This window comes from Ailuropoda melanoleuca, chromosome 2 (assembly GCF_002007445.2).
Source record: "Ailuropoda melanoleuca isolate Jingjing chromosome 2, ASM200744v2, whole genome shotgun sequence".
Lineage (NCBI taxonomy): Eukaryota > Metazoa > Chordata > Mammalia > Carnivora > Ursidae > Ailuropoda > Ailuropoda melanoleuca.
In genome coordinates, this window is record NC_048219.1 from 170495128 (window position 1) to 170521552 (window position 26425).

At 39.7% G+C, this 26425-nt stretch overlaps 1 protein-coding gene across 6 annotated transcripts in view; it reads left to right on the forward strand.

Moving 5' to 3' along the window:
- Positions 1-26425, forward strand: part of ADAM23 (ADAM metallopeptidase domain 23) — a 173647-nt gene that overhangs the window by 117727 nt on the left and 29495 nt on the right. For 3 of the 6 annotated variants that reach the window (XM_034655054.1, XM_034655055.1, XM_034655056.1), the window contains exons 12-24: positions 93-177; positions 1104-1194; positions 3765-3813; positions 5932-6031; positions 10868-10939; positions 11669-11758; positions 13232-13312; positions 14391-14501; positions 19087-19137; positions 19851-19914; positions 21611-21716; positions 24434-24553; positions 25868-26036. In XM_034655054.1, coding sequence (XP_034510945.1) covers positions 93-177; positions 1104-1194; positions 3765-3813; positions 5932-6031; positions 10868-10939; positions 11669-11758; positions 13232-13312; positions 14391-14501; positions 19087-19137; positions 19851-19914; positions 21611-21716; positions 24434-24553; positions 25868-26036 — 1189 coding nt within the window. The remainder of the gene's footprint in view (positions 1-92; positions 178-1103; positions 1195-3764; positions 3814-5931; positions 6032-10867; positions 10940-11668; positions 11759-13231; positions 13313-14390; positions 14502-19086; positions 19138-19850; positions 19915-21610; positions 21717-24433; positions 24554-25867; positions 26037-26425) is intronic. The other 3 variants (XM_034655057.1, XM_034655058.1, XM_034655059.1) reach the window with 1 other exon arrangement.

The window sequence follows — 26425 nt, forward strand, 5'->3', positions numbered from 1 at the left end:
GTTTGGGGTGTTCAGTGTAGAAGAGTGCGTCGGTGCGTCTTGGGAGACTGTATACGATGGTCACTACGTTGGTTTCCGTCCCTTGTCTTTAGGCGAGTGACGTTCCACTATAAGAGAAGCAGTCTGAGTTACTTTGGAGGTGTCTGTTCTCGCACAAGGGGAGTTGGTGTGAATGAGGTAAATTTGATCAAGTTTCTTAGAGCTTTATCTTTGCATCTGACCTCTTTCTTCCCTGTGGCCTAGTTTCCATCCCTCTCAGGCTTGTTTAAACTGACAATGACATAAGAATAAGGTATGAGTGATTTATATTAGTAAGTGGAACCCAAAGTGGTCTTTGGTGTTAGAAAAGAGGTATTGCTTCATTTCATAACGATGGCTTTTCATGTTTATCAGGCAAATGCATGCCAAAGATTGGTCTGGAGATTTTTTTTCACCTCTATGGATAAGTTTTTATAAACTTATTACTCCTTTCCTGATAACTTTAAGCTATAATGCTCTCCTATGCGTGTTAAATCAAAGAGTTTATGATTCTATTTACTCAGTATCTTTGTTTTCTCCCTAAGTAAATTTTTCATCTTTAAGCCTTCTACCTATATCTCTGTAGAATTCATTGAAACAAATATTTCCTTAGTCTCATTGTTTGGATTCCTGTACCTTTATTTATATCGAGGAAATCCTTACACCAGTTGGCAACAGCACCCAAAAAGCTGAACCAGCTATATCTAAACCCCGATCAATGCCAGAATATATCAGCTAATCCCAATAGCCATCATTCAGTCGAGACCTCTCTTGGCATATTTGTAGTAAGTTGAATTTATTCTTGGTTTGGTATGAGCTGAATCAGGGCATAGCCTTTTATGGCTTGTATTTTATGCTTCCATGTGAGAGCATCAAGTTCTGAGAGATGCCACATAGGGAGAGAGGCTTTCTGCTTCTTGGGCCCAGTTGCAAGGAAGAAGTGATAAGGAGCATATGTCATCTTTTTGATGCTGTGAGGCTCTACTTAGGGGACTGAGATGATATGTGGTGATGATTAAGAAATAATAACTAGCTTTGTGCACTCTCTCAAATGTCTCCCACACACTTTCAACTCTGAAAAACAGTATGGTCTTCCAATGGCAGTGGCACAAGTATTATCGCAGAGCCTGGCTCAAAACCTTGGAATCCAATGGGAACCTTCTAGCAGAAAGCCAAGTATGTACATTGACCTTCTTACTCACTTTCATGTGCCATTCTGTCTGTATAATGCATGTCCAGTCAATAATAAATAAATATTTTTCATTCCTAAGTCATTATAGCTTAATTGTAGTATACCTCCTTCCTCTTAAAAAAGGCGATCCAGTGAGCAACTTAAGGTAATTCTTAGTCTGTTCGGGTTGTAGATATTTCCCCTCAAAATTCATAAAGTTGTACTCGCTTTCCCAGAGCAGGAGCAGCTCTTTCTCACATTGCAGAATGTTGGGGTTCAGGGGTGGGGGTCAATACCCACCCTCTGGGTCCTAAGCAGTGGAATATAGACACTAGGTGTCAATAAAGTTCCATTGGGGGTGGCGCCTGGGTGGCACAGCGGTTAAGCGTCTGCCTTCGGCTCAGGGCGTGATCCCAGCATTGTGGGATCGAGCCCCACATCAGGCTCTTCCGCTATGAGCCTGCTTCTTCCCCTCCCACTCCCCCTGCTTGTGTTCCCTCTCTCGCTGGCTGTCTCTATCTCTGTCAAATAAATAAATAAAATCTTTAAAAAAAAAATAAAGTTCCATTGGGGGGTTAATAATAGTACAGCTGGATCAGAAAGTAGCTTAGATCTAGTGTCAGAAAGGAGCTCTAACTCTAAACTTCCCCACCACCTACCTCTAACTGAACTCACCCACATGGTCCCATCAGAACGGTTTAAGAAGAAGCCTCTCCTACAGGCAGCCCTGCCCTAGGGCCCTTTAAGCCTGGGACCAGGTGGCAGAGGATAACACTCTCGTGGGCAAGCAGTGCCAAGAGGGAGTCTAAACAGGGCCGCAGATCCTATCCCATGGGAAAATGCAGCCAGTGACTGCTGGTTCGACTCTCTTCGTTAATCAGAGGAGAGAAAGATGGAATGACAGGGCTGAGCTTCCAGTGGCAAAGTATCCAAGGCCCACAGTGGTTTTAAAAGTCCATGAAAAATTTCAGTATCTTTAAAAATCAGAATAAAATCCAACCTCGATTACATTCCTCTTTAGACCAACAGAGTAGTAAAATCGAGTACATTTTTTGTGCCATGAGGCAAAAGTGCCTAGGACCCACAAAAGTCATAATGAGATCCTGTGGAAAAAAGGACCGAGGTGTTCCCTCAAATTAACTCTCTTAGGTGGAAGTCTGCTCCCCTCTGTGAAGATATCAGACGCTGAAAGTAAAGGTCTCCCTGCCCACCTCAGCTCCCCAAGGAAGAAAAGAACAAAAATCTACTGTAACATTATCCTACATTTTATACCATTTTGATGACTGTCAAATAATTGTCATTAATGCACAGTTTTATTGAAACTTGAAACAAAATATGTATCCAGGGGCTTCTCAATTCCCTTTATGGACATATTACATCATCACTTGATGGGTATATTAAGTCTGGTGGCATTTAGCAAATAACCACAAAATTTTGTTTATTAATATCTTGCTCAGAGTATTGCTTTCCCAAGGAAACACATAGTACACATTAAAGGAGGTGTTTTGGATTTCATCAGCTGGGATAGATGCCCTTAAAGTCAGAAGGGAGTCTGGCCAGGTTTATGACTTGTTTGAGAACCCTGGGGCCCAGAAGAGGCCAGCGCTGGGGTCCGCTGAGATGTTATGGAGTTAGGTGAGGGGGTGGGTTGAGAAGGAGGGGTTCAGGACCAATGCCTGGAGGAGTTCCTTCCTAAAATGTTTTATCCCTTTGTGAATTGTTTGTTTAGGTAGGTAGTTCTTTAGTTCTGAACTTAGACTTTTAAAAAAATCCATTTGGAAGTCTTTCTTTAAAAATATCTTTGTCTATGCTAGAAAAGAGAATAGGAAAAAATAAAAGAACAGCCCATCGCAGTATCAATATGTCAGTCTCTGGCCTCTGTGTTGAGTTTGTGATTGTTATGTAGTTTCAGTGACTATTTACACTTTTATTTTAGAATGCTCTCCTTTTCTAAACCTTTGAGTGTAGTTAGTGTTCTTTAAGTCTCTGGCCGAACCTCGCTTTGAATCTAGCAGATGGAATTCTCTCCTGTAACTCCCCGTGTGCTCTGTCGGAGAGGCTTCAGTGACTACTCACGACCTCTGTGCAGTAGAGCTGCACGGCTCATCTTGTGTGAGCCCCCGAACCACCCTGGGAGACAGGCAGAGAGGCTGTTCCCCATTTTCAAGGTGGAAACACTGAGACCCAAGAAATAACTAAGTCACTTGCCTGCAGGACTTGCCTATCAGGTGGAACTTGGACTAGAACTCAGGCTTTTCATTTCCAGACGAGGCTACTTTTCATTCAGCATTGGAACTAGGAACTCAATTGAGTTTTCTGAGTTACAAAAAGGAAGAGAGTGACAGTTTTATTTCTTGCCAGCTGTGGTCTTAGGAAACAACCTATATTCTGGAAAGGATATAAAAAAATATTAATTGAATGGAAATAGATTTTTTGGGCGAGACTTCACATTTCTATATCTACATGACGTGAAATTGGTAATAAGGAATTATCTTAAGAGTTGCAATGCAAATTGAAGATGTGACTTTTGTTATTTTTCTTTTCTTCTTTGCTTTTGATTATTTCATCGGACTAGAATGTGACTGCACAGAATCCTGGGGTGGCTGCATCATGGAGGAAACAGGGTAAATTTTCATTATACGTACATTTGATATATGCCTTTCACAGACGTTGCTGCATGTAATTAGATACGCAGTCTCTCAGGCACTGGCCTTTTAGGCTCAGCACTCTGTATAAATTCCATCATTAATTACCTGATATTTTAAAAAATATTTTAAAAAAAGGACTGATTCACCTTATATTTTAATTTCTCACTTAAAGTTGTTGATAAGAGTAAAACATAGTAACAACTTCTCCTTCTATTAACCTTTAAAAGAAGCCCATTATTAAATGCTTCTAAGTTTAGTAGATGCATTAATTTTTTAGTGCACTTAGAATAAGAGCTGATTGTCTGCCTGAAGCAGTCAGTGAAAATCAATTTCGTCATCAATTTATATTTTAAGGAACTCACAAATAGACGTGTTTGCTGTAATAAAAATTGTACTTTACTGCTTATGTAATCAATATGGCCATTTTTTTAATTGAGACAGATTTATTGTGTCTAAATTAGGTATCATCTATTGATAGATATTTTTCTCACCTATCTCCTCTCTTCTTGTAAAGATACTTTGAGTACTAGAGTCACTGCCCCGGAGCTGCTGTTGGCATCTGTGAGCCAAGGCCTGGAAACACTGCCCCCCAGCCCCTGCCCGCCTCGGAGCCACTGACCCAAGGCCCCCAAGCTAGAGCCCATTCCTACTAGATGGAAGAGGTTGTCTCACCCATGTGTCTCTCCTGCTTCTTCTGCCCATGCCAGATATCAGCTCAATACATCGCCTGCTTCTGGTCCTGCCCCTCTCCTGAGAAACCCCAGTGGCCAGGGGCCCCGACCTGCTTGTGTAGAGTCCCTTCTTTACTCTCCCACCAGGAGTCCTGCTCATGGGGAAAAGAAGAGTGTGATCTTGAGGGTTTGCAGAGAGAGTCAACCATTCTGCCTGCTGCTTTAGAACACATATTTCTAGAAATGGAATTTAAACCTGAAACTGTTAGCTTTCGTGCTCCCCTTACTGTTCTACCATAGTTTAGTAACATTATGGCTTAAACAGCATTTTTGAAGACTACTATAGGAGGGTAACACCATTGATAATATTGCTTCTATAGGGAGGTGCCTTCTGTCTTCTAAACTCCCAATTTCTAAATGAATTTTTGGACTGGCCACCCAGAGGATATGATAAAACTATTTAAAGTTAATATATATATTTTCTCAAGTATACATTTCTATATAGTTCCTTTAAGAGATCACTGTCAACAATGGCAAGAACTTTTCCTACTTCCATATACTACCCTCATGCATCAGGATACAAAAAACTTTTGGATTACATCCTAGAATCCGTGGCCTGTCGCTCTCAAATCAAGTACTGTGACAAATACGGCCAAGGAATCAGTGTGTATGATTCAGTTTAACCTTGACCATGTGTATAATATCTCCCTCTGTACTGACGTAGAGATAGTAATTGGATTAGTTAAATCACAGAGAGGCTCATATCATATTCCTAAGTCGTGAATATATTTGAAGTTGAGCCTAAAAAGCTATTACCTAATTCTAATTCAGAAAGAGCTTAACCTAACTCTGTTTTTACTGAGTGTATATGTGTTTTGTATATCTGTGTGTATATATATGTATGTGTGTATATATAGTATGATACTTCTTTTTAGGATTTTCTTATTTGCCTCAATGGTATTGCTGAAACCTGCATTATATAATCTTTAATAGATTGACTGTCACAGCTCCTTCCTCCAAAGTAAAACCTAATAGGTTCCCTTGCATCTTTTATTCAGGACAGAGGCAAAAAAGTGCTTGCCTTTACTGAGACAGAACAAATAAAAATGACCACATTTTAAAATATAACCCAGGTGGAGAAGTTTTGTGGTAAGCTTTCCAAAACTCTTCCAAGCCCAGGCACAGAAGGGCGTGGCTACTGAGGCGGTTATAAGCTGGCTCCCAATGTGTGGTTTTCTTTGACTGTTTTTATAAATTCTACCACACACACTTATTTGGCAATTTGAACATAAATGCCTTGTCATAACCTATGTGGAATCGTCCAGATCCAGAAGGAACATTTTCTAATTCACGGTTTTAAATTTTCTTCTCTGATGACTGTTTTTGGTAAATTATTTACATAATCGATTCTTTATTTTCTCAGGGTGTCCCATTCCCGAAAGTTCTCAAAGTGCAGCATTTTGGAATATAGAGACTTTTTACAGAGAGGGGGTGGAGCCTGTCTTTTCAACAGGCCGACAAAGGTTAGTAACTCAGGAAGTGTAATTATTTCTTTAATTTTTTTTTTTTGCTTCTAAGAAATTTGTGTAATGTACATAACATTTATGAAAGCAGTAGCCTTTGAAATCATATACACCGCAGATCTGCTCAGAATCCAGTCACAGATCTCTTATGGGAGAAGTCTTAAAATCCGTTCTTGCATTTTACTCTTTGTGAAATGTTGAAAAGTAGCTCTGTGCCTTAATAAAACAAGATGCAAAAAGACATATCTTTTTACAATGGAACACTGCCAAATGTCAGATTCTTGTCTTGGAAAACAGGTCTTTTGGGGGGAGGGATTTGTCAATCGGATTAATATTTAGTCATAAAAGCCTTTATCATGGTGAAGTCTGGTCCTGTTTAAATGAGTGATAAAACCATAGTTTTGCTGCTGTGAATCTCTGATTTTTCAGTGCTGCTGTATCCCTCCCACTTTGTCCTCCAAACAAAGAAACAAAAGTGCTTCAATCAAAATATCTTTGAAATTTACATGTTAGGGTTTTCATCCTGCTTAGAGATTGTAGGTTAGATTAAGATACATTTCTTTAACCCGTTTCTCTGACAAAAATTCCATTTTCCATTGACAGTTTCTCTAAGGGTATAACTAGTTCCCTGGCTTTTTTCTTTCTTTTTCTTTTTCTTTTTGAGTGGTCTATTCTCCTAGACAGGAAGCATTACTAATATCAGCTAGCCAAAAAAAAAAATGGTCCAAGGTATTTATGGATCTCATAAATACATTTGTGTATTTATTATTTATTCTATAGTCTCTTTATGTGGGAACTGCCATTTCATCAAAATTCATATATATAGTGTCACCATATGGAATTCCTTAATTCCATATTTCCATACTCTATATCCATAATTCCATAATTAAAAAAGCTTGGAAAATTGGAAGTGTTTTTTATGAGTTTGCAGAAAACACATCAGGCAGTAAAATTTCTCTTGGACCTAAAGCCTTTATTACCCCTCATAGTGTAAATATTTATAAGTATTCCTGCAGAAATATAAACGTTTTTGATTGTAGGGTGTGCTCCAAGCTCCTCAGGGCTATTACATAGAACATGGTAAATGCATCATACTTTTCTAAAATCTAGCAAAGCCAGAATCTTCAAACTCACTGGCTACAGAGCTTTTGCATAAGGGACTGTGGACCTCGAGGAGTGTGGAAATGAATCGCTCAATAGGCAAAGAGACAGGATTGCTGCTAATTCGCAGATGGTATAGAAATTCTAACATTGCACATTTCCTATTTCTTTAGAAAATACTACTTCGTAAGTCAAATTTAGTCCATTTGCTATACAAAACATTTAATGCTCTGTGAATTGAGAGAGCAGTAAAATCATGTTAACCTTAAGGAAAAAAAATCAGTGACTAATGTGCATAACTGACAGAATAATTTACTCCTGTTCTCATAATTAAGTGGTACTCCTATAGTCAGGGGATGGTAGTTTGATGCCTGACATCTGCATAAAGTCTCAGTGAGTGCAGAAAAAGAAACGGGAATTTTAAAGTGACCTTGCACCATTACATTCAGTCACCTGCCTTTCATGGCATTGCTCTCAGTGCGACAGAAATCTGAAAACTTCAAGGTGTTCAAAATGGGGGAAATGAGTAGTAATGAATTAATGTGAGCTGCTGGTATTTTTGGATTGGGGTGTACATGGCTAATTTTACCTGCCTTGAGTCTTACCCGCCAATTAGAAGTATCGTGCCTGAGAGCACAACACTGAGTCGTAAGGTTTCTAGTGTGTGTGGAAGGATCCATCATTAGATTTCTGAAATTGCCTGTGAGTAGAAAGAAAATTATTCCAATAACTTGGAAACTAAATGAAAATAATGATACATCTTCAATTTTAAAAGTTAGTAGATACGGATTTTTTTAAGCTCCATGGTAGAATGATTTTTTTAAAAGCCCCTATGGATTCCAGGGGAATAGTTTGTTATGTATGTATCAAAGAACTGACTTTTTTTTCCCCCAAGTGCTTTTAGTCAACAAATGTATGCATGCATGGTTTACATGTAAATTTCACATTATCTGCTTGCCTCTTTTCTGTGCAGTGGGACTCTCGCCACCTGCTATGTTTTCCATCTGGTTTGTAATCAAGGCCTGTCGCTGGATGGAAAAAGCCTCCTAAGAGTGAGATCTAGACCTTGGTTCCATTCGAGGCCTGATAGAAAGCGCTAGCCATGTTCCAGTCTGAACTTCCCATTTCCATTTTCTCCTGCCTGCTGATAAAATACCACAGAGATTAGGACTGTTGATTTCACTCATTGGACTTTCCTATGGAGGAGTCTCACCCAAATACCTTGGAAAACTTTCTTGCTTTGAATAAGAGCTTTTCCTTTCTGGAAGTGGAAGGAGAATCGGGTCTTTCTCAGGTGGACTCGGTGGAAGGCAACCCTTTCTTGGGGTTGCTGGAGGAGGAGTCTCTCTTGCCCTCTCATACTCCTGGCTTTGAGCATCTGGGTTGGAATGGGCTGTTCCACTCTTCATCCAAGTGTGATGGAAATGTATAGGGAGATCTTGCCCCAGCTTGCCCCAGAAAATGGGAATGTTCCTTGTAAACACTCAGCTGCCACCAAAATTGGTTGCAATTTTTTTTATTTTAATGTTTTTTTTATTATATTATGTTAGTCACCATATAGTACATCCCTGGTTTCTGATGTAAAGTGTGATGATTCATTAGTTGCGTATAGCACCCAGTGCACCATGCAATACGTGCCCTCCATACTACCCATCACCAGTCTATCCCATTCCCCCACCCCTTCCCTCTGAAGCCCTCAGTTTGTTTCTCAGAGTCCATAGTCTCTCATGCTTCATTCCCCCTTCTGATTACCCCCCTTTTCTTTATCCCTTTCTTCCCCTACCGATCCTCCTAGTTCTTATGTTCCATAGATGAGAGAAATCATATGATAATTGTCTTTCTCTGCTTGACTTATTTCACTTAGCATTATCTCCTCCAGTGCCGTCCATGTTGCAGCAAATGTTGAGAATTCGTTCTTTCTGATAGCTGAGTAATATTCCATTGTATATATGGACCACAACTTCTTAATCCAGTCATCTGTTGAAGGGCATCTCGATTCCTTCCACGATTTAGCTATTGTGGACGATNGGCATCTCGGCTCCTTCCATGATTTGGCTATTGTGGACAATGCAGCTATGAACATTGGGGTGCATATGGCCCTTCTCTTTACTACGTCTGTATCTTTGGGGTAAACACCCAGTAGTGCAATGGCTGGGTCATAGGGTAGTTCAATTTTTAACTTTTTAAGGGACCTCCACACTGTTTTCCAGAGTGGCTGTACCAACTTGCATTCCCACCAACAATGTAGGAGGGATCCCCTTTCTCCACATCCTCTCCAACAATTGTTGTTTCTTGCCTTGTCTATCTTTGCCATTCTAACTGGCGTAAGGTGGTATCTCAGTGTGGTTTTGATTTGAATTTCCCTGATGGCTAATGATTTTGAACATTTTTTCATGTGTCTGTTAGCCATTTGTATGTCTTCATTGGAAAAGTGTCTGTTCATATCTTCTGCCCATTTTATGATTTGTTTATTTGTTTCTCGTGTATTGAGTTTGAGAAGTTCTTTGTAGATCTTGGATACCAGTCCTTTATCTGTGGTGTCCTTTGCAAATATATTCTCCCATTCCGTGGGCTGCCTCTTAGTTTTTTTGACTGTTTCCTTGGCTATGCAGAAGCTTTTTATTTTATTTTATTTTTTTTAAAGATTTTTATCTTTTATTTCTCTTGCCTTTGGAGATGTGTCGTGAAAAAGGTTGCTCTGGCCGATGTCATAGAAGTTGTTGCCTATGTTCTCCTCTAGAATTTTGATGGATTCCTGTCTCACATTGAGGTCTTTCATCCATTTGGAGTTTATTTTTGTGTATGGTGTGAGAGAGTGGTCAAGTTTCATTCTTTTGCATGTAGCTGTCCAATTTTCCCAGCACCATTTATTGAAGAGACTGTCTTTTTTCCACCGGATGTTTTTTCCTGCTTTATCAAAGATTAGTTGCCCAAAGAGCCAAGGGTCCATTTCTGGGTTCTCTATTCTGGTTCCATTGGTGTATGTGTCTGTTTTTGTGCCAGTACCATGCTGTCTTTGTGATCACAGCTTTGTAGTACTGCTCGAAATCGAAATTGGTTGCAATTTAATTTGTCTGGCAAACAAGTTCATAGCACTAGTAGAGTGGATTATTCTAGAAATCTGACTCTTCCATTTGTCCTAATGACTATTTCTATACATCTGTGCATACGTCTGCACATTTATTTAATATGCTTTAGACAGTGCAGATTTCTTTTCGATGAGAAAGATGGGTGTGAATTTCCAGCAGCACCATTTCTATGGTTATTTGCATTTCCTTGATTGTATGTATTACATTTGACTGTGACTGAAACACTTTATCTTTTTGACAATTTTTCTGTTTTCTCAGCTGCCTGGAGATAAATCAGTAAATTAGATATCTGTGAGTCTTAGCATTGCATCTTAGCTCTATTAGCAAATATGATAAATGATCTATTCCTTTTGACAGTTTATTTCCATTAATAAGTAATTCTAATGGTAGAGGTCATCTCTGGAGCCTACCTCCAGAGAATCCTCTAAGAAATATTACTCCGTTTGGAATATGGTTTCTAGAAGTGTTATTAATAAGTGAACAGTGTTACCCACACAGACATCATTTGTAAGATGCTGTTAACAACAGATCACAGAAGGATTTCACATGATAGCGTATTATAGGACTATGTATGTGGCCCGATTGGTGTGTTGATTTTCTGTGATAAATTAAAACGTTTTTCCTTTCTCTTCCTAATCCCTTTTAGCTATTTGAGCCCACAGAATGTGGAAATGGATATGTGGAAGCTGGGGAGGAATGTGACTGTGGTTTACACGTGGTAGGTATAAGAGATCTTTCCTACCTTCAACGCAGCTCCTCCTCAGAGCAAACAAGAATAGCGAGAAGCCTACAGGGTCCTTCTTTGTGGTCTTACTGCCTTTCTTTCTCATCTCTCTCATCAATGCTTAATCCCAGCTCAGACATGTTAGAATTAATCATGTCCTTACAGTCTTGTTTGAAGAAAACCTAATGGGTTCTTCTAATCAAATCTCCTACCTCCTAAAAATTCATAGCTCACATTTGTCCCATTCAGATTTTACCAAATCACGAAATATTCTTTCCATGATGTGTATTATTTTTGTTTTTATAAAACTAGGTAGAGTCTTGGGGTGCCTGGCTGGCTCAGTTGGCAGAACGTGACTCTTGATCTTGGGATTGTGAGTTCAAGCCCCATGTTGGGTGTAGAGAGTACTTAAAAATAAAATATTAAAAAAAAAACCAAAACTAGATAGTCTTAAGAATATATTGGAGCTAAACGAAGGTGAGGTGCTTGCTAAGAAATAAGCTTACTTTTTGGTAGAGAAGCCCTCTCACAGAAGATCGCACTTTGCTGAAAAATATGGCAGGAAGGAATATTATCATTGTTTAAAGTGGTTACTTCCTGAAATATTTGCTTTTTATTGTATAAGTCTCCTCACGTGGATTATACATAAGTCGCATGTGGGGGGAGGGTTGAATAACCAGCCTGTAAGCGTTCTCATTTACTCATGTGAAGTATTTCCTCTAGGAATGCTACGGATTGTGCTGTAAGAAATGCTCCCTTTCCAACGGGGCCCACTGCAGCGACGGGCCGTGCTGTAACAATACCTCATGTCTCGTGAGTCACCTGACACTCTCGTCTTCCTTTTCATGGACGTGTTAGCTAAGTCTCTCAAAGTGTACATAGACCATTTGTAGAGCTTGCCACATTTGTTGATTGACATGTGCTTTCGCAATTTTGTAGAATCAGTAAAGCTATCTAAATTCTGTGGGTCAAAACATTTACCTTTCTATGCTGCACTATCATCTGTCCTGTCCTTCAGTACCTCCTTGAGAAAATTACGTATACTCCTTCTAAAATAAACATTGAGAGTTACCCTGCTAATGCAGATGCAAACCACATTAACTGGTAGAATAGAAGAGGGACAATTCCTGTGGTCTTTTTAATAATATGACCTACTTATAACATTTTTCTTTAAATTTATTACTATGTATATGTACCTTTATTTTGGACCTCATTTATTTTGGACCGTGAACCTAAAACCTGGTGCTTATATTTTTTATGCTTGGTTTTCTTAAATCCCCTATAAAGGCAAGAAAGCTAGATAAAGAAGTAATCTACATGTGTGTATTTATATGTGTATATATACAGCTTATTTGTGTATGGACATAGTTCACGTCCATCTGTAGAAACTCCATCAATTTTTGAAAAGTCATTTTTTAAAATCTTTTTTTCATTTACTAAATCTCTAATATTCCTTATAACCATAAAGTTACATGATTTTATTATTTTATTCAGTACCAAAAGGTATTAGGCATTACGGTATTTTAAGAAATTCTAGCTTAGTTACCTTATGTTTCCCACCAGATTATAAATTGCTTGACATCAGTGGTCTCTTTCCTTCGTCTTTTACCCACCCCCTCAATGTGATTGGTGTCACTGAAAGGCGTTCATGAAAATTCACTGAAATTTGATTGTATATATTTAGCTAAAGCAAGATTAAGATCCAAGCTAATAGGTACAATTAGTGAAGGTTGGGCGTGTATATCAATCTTCAGAGATATCTTAAATGTTTATATTTTAGTGATTTGCTCTTTTGTTTTAAACCATACTACTCTATCTCATTTATGTAATTGCCATTACCTTGTTTTCCAAAAGTAATACTCTGAGACTATGGGTTTTGAAATCTGTACATTTAATGCCTTCGTTAATGATTCATATTTACTATAGAGAGTGGTATCTGGGCCTTGTCTGTATTCCGCAACTATCCTGCTAATTTGTAAAAAGAGTTTGGTACCACGAGAGACTATGGATTCTGGAAAACAAACTGAGGTTTTAAGCGGGGGTTTTTAAGGCACGTATTGCATGGAGCACTGGGTGTTATATGCAAACAATGAATCATGAAACACTACATCAAAAACTCATGATGTACTGTATGGTGACTAACATATCATAATACTATAAATAAATAAATTGATAGAGTTTGGTAATGGTTATGAGAGAATATCTGAATTATTGGTGAATATAACAATGCTAACTATTTGAAATATTAATTAACACTAGCTCCTAATATTGAATTTTGATTTGCAGTTTCAGCCACGAGGGTATGAATGTCGGGATGCTGTGAATGGGTGCGATATTACTGAATATTGTACTGGAGACTCTGGCCAGGTATGACAAACTGAGTTTTTAAATAGTACATTTTACTTGCAAATGTTGTACACATGCGAAAGCTTTCAGTTGAGGTACATGTGTGAATATGATTTGGTTTTTTTGTTTTTTGTTTTGTTTTACTTTGTTTTCTAGTAATTTCTAGATCTCCACTATGCCTTTATTTTAGGAACATTTATTGTGTTTCCTGAACCTAGATCTCTTTTTTCTTCCAAATTTCCCCTTCATAATTAGTTCCCTTGATATGGTTTCTACCCAACGAATTGATTTTTCTTTCTGTCCCCACATCTAATATAGTCTATTCACACTGAAAGAGTTAATGTATTGTTTTCCAAACATTTGTAAGCCACCAAGCCCTTTCTTCTAAGGAAAATTTTGTTGTATGTGCACCATAGAAAGGAGAAAACAAGTAACGCTGCTCTGATTGAAGAGGGATCGGAAGCAGGTGTCCACCTCTCTCGGTCCTTCACCAACTCTCCCCCACTTACATTGTCTAGCGTCATGGCCCATATGCTTTGGCGTGGTCTTCTTCACATTAAAACTTACTGTAACATTATAATTAATGTTGCCTACTAGCATTTCTTCCTTGTACAATTTTTATGCTTTAAAAATATATATCACGTTATTTTAAGTCTTTATTTTTCATTGAAATGGACATTTGCTGAGCATCTGCTCTGTGCCAAGCACTGCTGTAGATGTTGGGATATGGTAGGAACAAGATAGGCAAGTCCTTGCACTTCTGGAACTAAATTCTGCTGGGTAGAGAAATAAGTCAACAAAAACAGCAGATGGTACTAAGTGCTAAGTGTAACTATGGTGACATGGGATGTGGGGTGGGGGTCTTTAGGTGTGGTGCTCAGGTGTATTTTCCTGGAAGAATTGACATTTAAGTAGAAAGGCATGGAAGGAAGAGCTAGTCAGAAAACAGTATGTAAGGAAGCTTGGCTTCTTCAAGAAATGCAATGAAGGTGGGGATTCCCGGAGAGTAGTGGGAAAAAACCAAGAAGTCAGGAATTAGGGCAGTGAGGGAATAGTAAGAACTTGGGATTTCATTCTACTTTCATTTTTGCTCTGACAGGAATTCAAAAACATGTTCCTGTACTATTACAGTTTTTATAAACACCCTTTTTACGGTTGCATGAGAGCCTGTCATGTGGATTCATCAGTTGACTTGACTTGTTATCCAGTGGTGGGTATTTACGTTGTTGGCAGTTTTTCGTTATTATAATTAATACGGCAGATATCTTTCTGCATCTTTAAGAGTATTTCGTGTTCAGGATCCACTCCTTAGGATAAATTGCCCAGAAATGGAGTTATCTGTTGCCAGGTATTATGGTTTCCAAGGGGGTCCCCATAAATAGAGTACAGTTGGAGGTCACACTACCATTTTTCATATTGAAAATGGCCAAGTTGAAAGCCATAACTTAGTGTGAGAGCTAAAGGAGCCTCTGTAGGGGTGCCTGGGTGGCTCAGCCGTTAAGCGTCTGCCTTCGGCTCAGGTCATGATCCTAGGGTTCTGAGATCGAGCCCCGCATTGGGCTCCCTGCTCAGCGGGAAGCAGGCTTCTCCCTCTCCCACTCTCCCTGCTTGCGTTCCCTCTCTCACTGTGTCTCTCTCTGTCAAATAAAAAAAAAAAATTTTTTTTAAAGGAGCCTCTTTATAGATCCCATATTCAGGCTGTAGAAACAGGTTAAATTGACAAAAGTGGGTCTGGAGCAACTTCTGCTTGCAAAGATGAGCCCTTGTCTTGTATGCCTTGGAGGAGCAGCGAGGATAGTATGATTTATGTGAGTAGGCAAGAGAAGAATGGCGGAACTGAGCCAAAGGGCTGGTAATTCCTCCCAGGTTTGTCAGCCGGTCAGTGGGTCACTCTACCTGCCTTGGGGGGAAGTGGGGGTAGGAGCAGAGTAGCTGGAGGTACCCTGAGTTCCCCTCACTGAGAAAAAACAAGAGGAGAGAGAAACAGAGGTCTCTCACTAACCCTTTGGAAAGTTCTTGATGTTTATTATCTGAGATTCAATGCAAAGGGACCCTTTTAAGGATGTGATACAGTGAAATATGTTCAGGCTATTCTTTATTGATTTTTATGCATATCTGTTTCTTCTATTTAGATATGTAAATAGGTTTCTTTGCAATTTTCCTAGAATATAGTGAAAGGGTGTAAGAATTGTGGGTTCTGTGTTTTGTGCCAAGTTTTATGTTTTGTGACAATCCTGGCATGCTGTTTCGCTGAGTTGTATTTTTAGGTTCGTAGAATACTACTATTCTTATACCCATCATACATGGTTTTGGTTCTGTGTGTTCAGCTCTTTTCAAAGTGCAGTTTTTTCATTTCAGCCTTGAATTCCTGAATTGCCATAGATTTACGGGAAGTAAGACTTTTATAATGAGGGCTCTATGTTCAACTTAATATTCTATTTTCTAAATTTTTAAAACTTTTTTTTAAGATTTTACTTATTTACTTGAGAGAGAGAGAGTGGGAGTGAGATCAAGAGCAAGCAGGGGGTGGGGGACAAGGGAAAGGGACAAGCAGACTCCACACTGAGTGTGGATCCCAGTCCAGGGCTTCATCTCGGGGCCCTGAGATCATGACCTGAGACGAAATCAAGAGTCGGACGCTTAACCGACTGAACCACCCACGTGCCCTAAAACGTTCCTTTTGCCTCATGTATGTAAGGTGAGAATTGCACTGCAAATAAGAATTTCTCAGTGGCATATTAGAATAGCAAGTTCTTTTAGCAATAATTTCCTTATATGACCAGAATGTGCCTGAAATAGATAATTGGAGTAGAGGGAGTTAAGATCCCCCAGAATTCTTCTGCTTTGTAAGAGTCAGTGAGCTTTGAATTTAGCTGACAGTAATTGTGATTAGGAAAAGGGGATCTCAGAGAATCTCTGCATCCCTGAGAATCAGCATCATTGGCAACACTATGACTTTATGTCTTGTATCTTCATGTCTTTGCTTAATTTTGATATTAGCATTTACTGATACCTCTGAGCTACTTTTTAAATTCACAGTTTATCACAGAATAAACAATACTTGTGCAGCTGAGAGAAATCCTTGGCAAATGATACTGGATGATATAATAAAGGTATTTTTGAAAGATGTGGGAAATGTGTCTTGTTAGTGCTATAAAAGATGCCATCTATATGGGTGGCATAACACAATTAAAAATAAGCACATTTAAATGCTACTGCACTGTTGAAGCCTGCCTCCTGTGAACCTTCCTGCACAGCCTAAAAATGGGGGCTGGAATGGCATTTAGAGACAGAATCCAGAGGGCTACTCACAGGCAGAATATAGCGCTCAGATTTATAGTTCTTCTGTTTTAAATGTCCCCAGAGAATGTGAGACATGCCATAATTTCCCATTTTAAACCTTTTAGTGATAAGCAACTTGCTTTTATTAGCCTAAACTAAAAATAAATTGATTAGAAATCATGCATGTAGCTGTAACAGTTTATAATCAGGGCTTTTAAAATTATTATTAGTAAAGAGTTCTACAAAAAATTTTTTATTGAAACATCACAAAAGTCAACTATGATAAATTAATTTTAGACCCTGATATACCTATTCTAGTAGCAACATTTCTTTTGCATTTTTGTTCGATGTGATAGTTCTGGTCTTGGAGTAAGTGAATAATTACCGTTAGTTGATTAATAAGATACTGATTGCATTTGGAGTGGATTTGGGTGGATGAAGGAGGCCACTGTGATCTCTGTTTCTGTGCTGTTGGCCCAGTAGGACAGGTTTTGGTGCTGATAATTATGTCCTTTGAGTAGTCACCATCAGATTGATTGAAAAGCTGTAGTGAATGAAAGCTTATATGAAAGGCAGTTATTCTTTAGAAGGATATAGAACCAAAGCATTTTATCTCAAAGTGTTCCTTTGTAAGTTAGTGCTTCTTAGCAATTGCAAATTCTAAATTCTATTACCTTTCTATAGTGAACTTGATAAATAGCTGGATAGGTACAGGACAGAGTAACTTTTTTTGGAAAGATTTTATTTATTTATTTGAGAGAGAGCATGAGTTGGGGGGAGGGTCAGTGGGAGAGGGAGAAGCAGACTCCCCGCTGAGCAGGGAGCCTGATTCAGGGCTTGATCCCAGGACCCTGAGATCATGACCGGAGCCGAAGGCAGACGCTTAACCGACTGAACCACCCAGGCGTCCCAGAACAGAGTACCTTAATTGTGTTTGTATGGGTCATTCATTTGTTTATCTAGTTAGCCAATAGTAATTGAGCAGCTACTCAATAATAATTGAGCCCGGTTTTGTTCTAGATTCGAGAGGCAGCAGGGAACAATAATACAATCCCTGCCTTCCGGGAGTTCACACTGGGATGGGGACAATAGACAAACAAATAAGTAATGTATGTGACTTTGAGGTGATAAGTCCTACGGAGAAGAAAAACACCAGGAAATGGGGAATGGAGAACGCCAACATGGGAGGGGTTACAGGTTTTGAGAGCAAACCATGCAGAAACCTGGGGGGAAGATTGAAGGAAGGGCAAGGGCAAAGGCCGTGGGGTGGAAGCATGCCTGGCACATCGGCAGAGAGTCCAGTCAGTCGTGGCAGAGCAGGGATGAGGTCAGAGAGAGGATGGAATTGGGGGACAGCAAACGCATAGCATGTTGAGCTTTGACGTCCATTGAGTACGCTGGGAAGCCATCGAGCAGAGGAGCAGTGTGATGTGATTTATGTGTTTAGAAGGACACCCAGTAGCTGAATAGATGAGGGTAGAAGCAGGGCAATCAGTCGGAGGCGGCTGCATAATTCAGGTGAGGGATGATGGCGGATTGGAGTGGGGGCTGGCCGTGGAGACGGAGAAAAGTGGTCAGATTGTGATTTCAGTTTGAAGGTAGATCCAGTAGGATTTGTTGACAGACTGGAAGGAGGGTGGGAAAGAAGGAGAGACACAGAGGATGACTTCATGGTTTGGGGCCTGACCAATGGGAAAAGCGGAGCAGCCCCTTACCGAGAAGGCGAAGACTGGGGGAGAGACCCCGGTGCACACTGCTGTGTTTCGTACTCACTTGCTTTCCCTGTGTGTTGCTTTTTCTTTGCATATTTGCTTTGAACACTGTCCTAGAGCCTTTGACTTGAACCGTCTTCAGCTCTCTCAAATGTGGCAAATAAAATGCATGGAGAATAAAAGTTTTAATTCATTCAGGGTAATGTTTTGGGAAAGTGAAGTATACTTTTAAACAATGACTTGATAAATAGACCTGGAAAAGAAATAACCATCCCATCAACAATTGTTCTAGTAACACGTCAGAGAGGTCAGAGACGTAATGAAGATGCAAGCACTCACGTTGAGTTGAAAGAGTATTTCTTCTTTTTCAGTAATGTGGCCTTCAGGTGAGCGTCAGGGGTGTTGAATGCAGATTTGACATTTCCCAGGGCTGAGAAAGGTCCTGTGAGTTAGTTCCCGAATGTGTCCACTCCTACATAACAAGCTGATTCATGCCCCTCGTTGTCCATGTTAATTCCTTCTACTTTTGACTCTGTAGGCAAGTGAATGTAAGTTCTTATTCTAGTCCACCTCATAGAAGACAGAGAAATAAAAAGTACTCACTGCATGGATGAATTTATTATTTTTACCAATAATAGAAGTAGTTTGGATAACCTATTTAAGGGGTTACTCATGTTTTTCTATACATTCCCGATTATATATTCACCATGCTTACTTTTTTTTTTTACATTTTTATATATTGTACACATAATGTGAAGGTACTTATGTTGAATGTTAACGAAAAACATTGTATTTTTTCAGTGCCCACCAAACCTTCATAAGCAAGATGGATATGCATGCAATCAAAATCAGGTATCCTGGCCTATAAGTTTTCAATGTAATTTTAAAAGGACTAGTTTGTGAGGTTTTGTTTTGTTTTGTTTTCCTTTCTGATGAATATAACTTCTAAAGGAAATCACAGCTCAAAAGAACCATACATTATTGCAATGGACTTTTAATTCAGTGTTACTTCATGGCATATCAAATACTAAATATAGTAATATATTTACCTCTGGTGACAAATTGTCCAGATTGAGGGCAAGGAAAAAAACACAATGACTAAAGAATTAGGAATCTAATTTATTGAGTTGAGACCATCTTTCAATAACGTCAGCCTATTGTGGGAAAATATGACTGTTATAATGTGCTATCGTATGTGATCATGTGGGTTTTGTCTTTTCTGAAGCCATGTTCTAATGTAACATTCATACCCAAAAGAATCATTCTGGAATCGCCCAAGGAAGTGTACCAACTTTTGCTTTCCATAAAATTTAAAATTTCAGAGGATTAGCTTTGACTTAAAGAGCTGTACTCTGAGGTCTGTTCTGAGATTTAACTGTCTGCTATGCTTCCCTTATGCTTCCCTTAAGTCGTTTGTGATTTTTATTTTCACTGTGAAAATATTGGGGTATGGAGTGAAAAAACAAGTCAGCTTACCTGAAACAATAAAAGGAGACCTTGCAGTGCCAATCTGGGGGCAAGGGAATGGGCTGCGTGGGCCTCCTAATGTGTGTCCCTGTCCCCAGGGCCGCTGTTACAATGGGGAGTGCAAGACCCGGGACAACCAGTGTCAGCACGTGTGGGGGACAAGTAAGTTGCGTTTTCCTGCTTGGTGATTGCACACAGGTTTCTCTGCGTATTATCCTGCTCTGCCAGTCTCGCTGAAGACATGGACAGCTTGGAGTGGTGTTTTTATTTTATTTTTTAAGATTTATTTATTTATTTTAGGGAGAGAGTAAGGGGAGGAGGGGCAGAGAGAGAGGGAGAGAGGATCTCAAGCAGGCTCCGTGCTTAGTGCAGATCTCCATGCAGGGCTCGGTCCCATGACCCTGAGACCCTGGCATGAGCCAAAACCAAGAATTGGGTGCTTAACCGACTGTGCCACCCAGGTGCCCCTGAAGTGACGGTTTTTAAAAAAAACTAGAAAAGGATGAGAGTTAAGAGAACTGTGAATCTCAATCACAAAACCACAGAAAACAGCTGTTGAAGCTGGGGACTTGTCAGAACCAAGGCATGTCATGCAGTGATGGGGCTGTCAGAGAGGGGATGTCCCATGCACTTGCACAAGTTGGGTTCCATGGGGCGGTCACATTATTATCCAGCCACTTGTGTGATTCACTCTGTACCTTGGATTTAACCAGTACCCCTCAGGTTAGCCTTCTGTTGCTTTACCCCAGGGAAGTACCAGACTTATTTTTTAAGTTCTGTAATTGTATATCTCAGTTTGAAGGGAAGAAATCAGGTCCTTCCTGAGGTGCAGACCCAGAGATTTGGGTACATGGTCCTGGCTCTCAGTATGTTCCCTAAATGTTAATGCACAAACGTTCTTTTTTTTCCTTTAGATTTTTTTTTTTTTTTTAATTTGGGAGAGCATGAGCGGGGGTGGGGGAAGGGGAGAGGCAGAGGGAGAAGCGGACTCCAGACTCCCTGCTGAGCAGAGAGTCTCAATTACATGGGGCTCAATCCCAGGACCTGATCATGACCTGAGCTGAAGCCAGACGCTTAGCTGACTGAGCCATCCAGGCGCCCCAATGCACTTACTCTCTTCCTCACATTTACGGTGCCCGTCCGGTGAACTTTAATTCATGGGGGCCAGACCACAGAGAGAAATGGGTCTGTCTTACTGGCTGAGACTAGGTCACCTCCAAAGGAAAAGAAAGCACATGAGATAACAGAGCCCCTGCAGGAGTGATTTCAGTGTTTGGCAAATATCATTTAACTGAAAGATTTACTTTCAGTGCTTCAGTTTTGACAGAGGAAAGATAATAGAGGCATATTTGTCTTTTAAAATGTTTAAATACCAAAACCCAAGTGTTGACATAAAATCTTAATTGCCTAAGACTTTATAATATCTTTTAATACTCGTATGAAACAGGCCTACGAATCTTTTTAATTTTTCTATGTGCCACTTTCCTAATTCCTGCTGATGACCATTCCTCCTTCCCTCCCTCAAGCCCACCAGCAGGAACTGGGAATCAGTTTGTTTCTCAAGTTAAAAACAGCAGCATGTTGGAACCGTCTTGGAGTGGCTTACAAGAGCCAAGTGGTAGATTTTGAGGAATTTCAGAAACCTGTCTCCATGCATTGGTAGCTTGAAATTAGCCATGTGTTACACCATTGAAATTGACAACGATGGTATTTACACCATGGAAATCGGCAAATGCTACCAGAGGAATTTTTTTTTTCTCTTTCTGGAGAACGGTTGTTAAACGTTTACTTGTGCACTGCTGGTTGTGCATAACAAAGACAACTAAAACACATTGTCTTCTGTGCTCTTCTCCAAAAGAGGCTTCCGGGTCTGACAAGTTCTGTTACGAGAAGCTGAACACGGAAGGCACAGAGAAGGGCAACTGCGGGAGGGACGGAGACCGATGGATCCAGTGCAGCAAACAGTGAGTGGTCAGCTTTGGGGGCACGATGAGTGGGACACGATCAGGAAGCCCTGATTCAAATGTGAATTGAGCATGAAATAAATGTTACCGATTTTTAATAAATATCAGCTATTTTAATTTGTACAGTACACATTTTAAAAAACACGTTAGTATATCTAGAAGCAAATGGCTGTGGACCAAGCCGTTAACCATGGCATAGACTCGCAACATTTCTATAAAATTCAGAACATTTCTCATATGTTGTATTTTACTCAATGCTTGTTTTGAAAAGACACTTTGCTAAGATATTATGAAATGCTGTTAGGTCTTAATTTTCTACTTTTGTGGGAACATATGGCCTATGAATGTCCTAGAATGCACAGAGCTCTACAAGCAAAATGTGTATACTGTATCTATTTGGGGGACAATTCAAAGTGAAGTAATATATATTTTTGATCTTTCCATGAGTGCAAACCATTTGATTTAATTAAACATCTAATGTCCTTATCAGATTTTTTTTCCCGTCTAAAAAGCATCTAGTTGGTGCATTCCGGAGGCATCTTTACTCAGGAAGTGAGATATTATCAGAGTACATTGGTAATATTTTACCCAGATTAGTAGAGGAATGTTAAAATTGTGATTTAATAGTTCATTAAGGTTAACTCAATGACATGGATCTATGGGTCCATCAAGTTATGGGCCAAATTTCCTTCGTTATTCTTCCATAACAATGAGGATTCTTCCAATTCTGAAGGAGAGCAAGGATTTAAAGAAGTTTCATTTTTCTAGTTAATAATCTCTCTGTTGTATTTCATGAAACTTTGCTCTTCCATGAAGGCTTTCATGGTGGTCGAGGCCTTATGAGGCAACAAATCTTTGACCATAGTTTCTTTAAAATTAAACCAAAACAATAGAACAGAACTTCCCACCTCCTATCTCATGAGTGAGGCACAGATGTTCCAAAATACTGCTTCTCTCTCTGAGGTGCCAGAGACTAGGAGGAAGTGGGGCCGAAAGTAGTAAAAATCCATGCGGTTGGACACCTGGACTTCATTAGCTTAATGTCCTGAACAAACCTTGTCATTTCTCTGTGTCTTTTGACCCTTCAAAAAGTTTGGGAGGCATTGGATTGCATATCTAGTAACAGAATATCCAACCACCACTGAGTTAAAGAAAGTTAACGTGTGTTTTCTGAAATGTTCTAAAGTTGGGAGATACAACATATAATCAGAAAAGTAAATAATACACAAATATACAGTTTGCCAAGTAATTATTATGTGAACTCCCATGTCAATCCTACGTGGATCGAGAAATAGAACTTGCAGCCTCCCAGGAAATGTATCCTTCCCCGCAAGGTGCCCTTACCTTGCTCCCGCAGGGAGTATCATCCTGACTTTGTGACAATTACTTTCTTGCCTTTTAGAGTTTGGCTGCCTGAGTTTTCCTCCCTAAACAATATATTTTGCCTAAAAATTTGGTATAATGTTTGGGAATCATAGTTCACGTATTACTTTGTATTTTGCCTCTTCAGTTCGACATTTAAAGCATCTTTCGTGGTGTGTGTCACTGTTCATATTTATTGTTCATTGGTTTTATTTTCATTTGTATTCGTGCTCACATACCATGATGTAGGTCTCCACTCGGCATTAATGGTCATTTAGGTTGTTTCCCAGTGTTGGCTCGTAGGAACCACGCTGCCGTGGATGTTCTTGTAACCTAGTGCACATTTGTTGACATTCTTCTAAGGCCTATACCTAGAAGAAAAATTGCTAGGTCAGAGGGTATGTGTATTTTCAGTGTCACCAGATGATGTCACAGTTTTCTAAAGTTGGCACGCTAGCAAACCCAACCATCAATAATAAGCAAATGAGAATTTTGTGGACTCACATACTGAACCAGCACTTGGTATTGTCAGACTTTTTACTTTTATCCATTCTGGTGGGTATAGACTGATATATTATTGTGGTTTCATTGCATTTCCTTGATTACTAATGGAATTTAGTACATTTTCATGCATTTATGGGACATGGATTTCTCTCTCTCTTTTTTTTGATGTGCCATTTCAATTCCTTGCCCTTTTTTAAGGGGGAGTTCATGTTTACTTAACAAAGAGGCTGGGGGTAGCTGCCCTCAGGGGGCTGAGTCATTTAACAGTGTCACTAAGGACCCAGATGATTCCTCCCCCTCTGCTCTGGAATGCTTAGCATGTGGCGTGTGTATCCTTCTGCTGGTGAGCTCACTACAGCAAGGTGGATGCCAAGGCAGGCCGCACAGTCAAAAGCAGGCAGTGTGGGAGTCGGAATAAAAGGTCTTCTCCCCGTCACGCTCTAACCTCTTGTCCAGAAAGCAGCATTCTCCCCAGCAACTTCCTAGCTGGCTTTTCCTCACATCTCAACATCCGGGGGCCACGTTTAGCTCCACTAGGGCAGGACAGTGGGATGGCTAGGACAGTGGGATGGCTAGGAGAGTGGGTGTAGGGGTCGGGGGTGCCATGGCTAGCTTTGACCAGTCGTGATCCGTCTCTCGGGGCTGGTATGTTGCTACCTAGACAAAACCGATCCTGTTGGCAAGGAAGGATGGGGGTCATAGCCAACCAACAATATCCGAACACACGTTTTTATATAGAAGGAGAGAAAATATTTTCAGTTTTTGAATATATGGAGACTGAATAGTTTTGATTATTTTGAGCTTGATTCCTCCTGTCCTGTTCTGTTTTTGTTTTTATTTAACATGCTCAGTGATGTGTTCTGTGGGTTTTTACTCTGTACCAATCTTACTCGAGCTCCGCGGATTGGTCAACTTCAGGGTGAGATCATCCCAACTTCCTTCTACCATCAAGGCCGAGTGATTGACTGCAGGTAATATATTAAATGTTTGAAAACCTAATGAATCATGAGAATTACAAATTCAGAGAAATCAAGTGAAATTTTCCTGTTTCGCACAAAAGGAATATTGACTTTGATTTTATGATCACCTGTCATGTTTAGAGTTATTTCAAAAAAACAAAGTTGTATGTTGATTTGCAAATTACATTTGCTCAAAAATTGGACCACTTAGTAATAGTGGATACTCCTTGTAATTGTAATCCTTGAGTAGATTTACAGTATCCATTTTGACCCATGATTAAAGCTTTGAGCATTGGAATAGGTCACTGTTTGAACACTATGTGTGTTTTATTGTTTGTGACCAAAAAAAAAGAGTTTAAGCTATACTTCATGTAATGTATTTCTGGTTTAGAAGATTTATTAAAATATTACTTATACTGTAGGCACATATTTGATATCCAGTTATCTGTGAATACAAGGCAAGGGAGTTTGAGACTTATTTTTTAAACCAGGGAGTCATATTATATTCCAAGTAAGTACTGTTCCCTTCAAAATAGTCATAATTCTAAGATGCTGTGCTTTCATTCAGATGGTTATGTTGTTGTCCGAAACACTACGGGCTTCCCCTACAGAATTGCCTTTTATCTTTAGTATCCTTTTATCCATAGTATCCATAGAGTAGCAAACCTTCATCTTATGTGAGTGAATGTAAGATTTGGAGACATGCAAAATTTTTTTTGAACAACATTTAGGAAATTGATTAAGTAAATGAATAATGTTCTTTCGGTCAAATGATTGTTTTTTTTTTTTTTAAAGATTTGTGTATTTATTTGAAAGATAGAGAGTGCACACGTGTGTGCATGCATGTGAGAGTGGGGGGAGGGGTAGAGGGAGAGAATCTTCCAGCAGATTCCCTGCTGAGCACGGGGCCTGTTGATGCTGGGCTCTGTCTCACCGTGACCCATGAGATCATGACCTGAGCCGAAACCAAGAGTCAGACACTTAACCAACTGAGTCACCCAGGTGCCCCTGTTTTTTTCTTTTAAATTGTTCTGAAGACAATTCTAACCGGTCTTAGACAATAAGATCCTTCCTGGAATAAGTGACATTTTTTTTCCTGATGGCATACAGTGTAATAATGACAGTGAAAGGTATTTCCTGTCAATGTGTGCTTTTATTAAGGGGAAGTGGGGACAGGGGAAAGGAAGGGAGAAGTGAAGAAATACTGGGAGCCATTCATGTCTGCTGACAGCCTCTTTAGTTTCATGAAGAGCAAGCCTCATTCATGTTGACTTTCTCTTTCTAACTATGGTGCTAATGGTTGTATGAATATCTTTCTGCTTTTAGTGGTGCGCATGTGATTTTAGATGATGATACAGATGTGGGCTATGTAGAAGATGGAACGCCATGTGGTCCCTCCATGATGTGTTTAGATCGGAAGTGCCTACAGATTCAGGCCCTAAATATGAGTAGCTGCCCACTCGATTCCAAGGGTAAAGTCTGTTCAGGCCATGGGGTAAGTAGGCATCTGTGTTCCAGTTCAAACTTTATTGTCTGGCATCCTCAAAGTTCACAGTGATCGAATTCCATTCAAGCCATTCTCCTTTTGTGAGTGTTGCCAGTATCTATGCCCTGACTATGATGATTTCCTTAGTATCCTTATCTGTTAAGGATAATACCCATAGGTACTGATAAGGTTTTATTTTGTTGTTTCTTTTATCACTGGCTGTTTGTATCCACCACATTGTCTATAGCTTGACATCGAGAAAGAGTTGGAAGAAAATTGATATGGTTCCTGAAAGAGCTGTAGACCCCATGTGCATTACTTTGTACCATTCAAAGTAACTTTAGTCTTCTCAGTAATTCTGTTTTAGCTACTCAGCATGTATTCTGAGTATCTTTGTG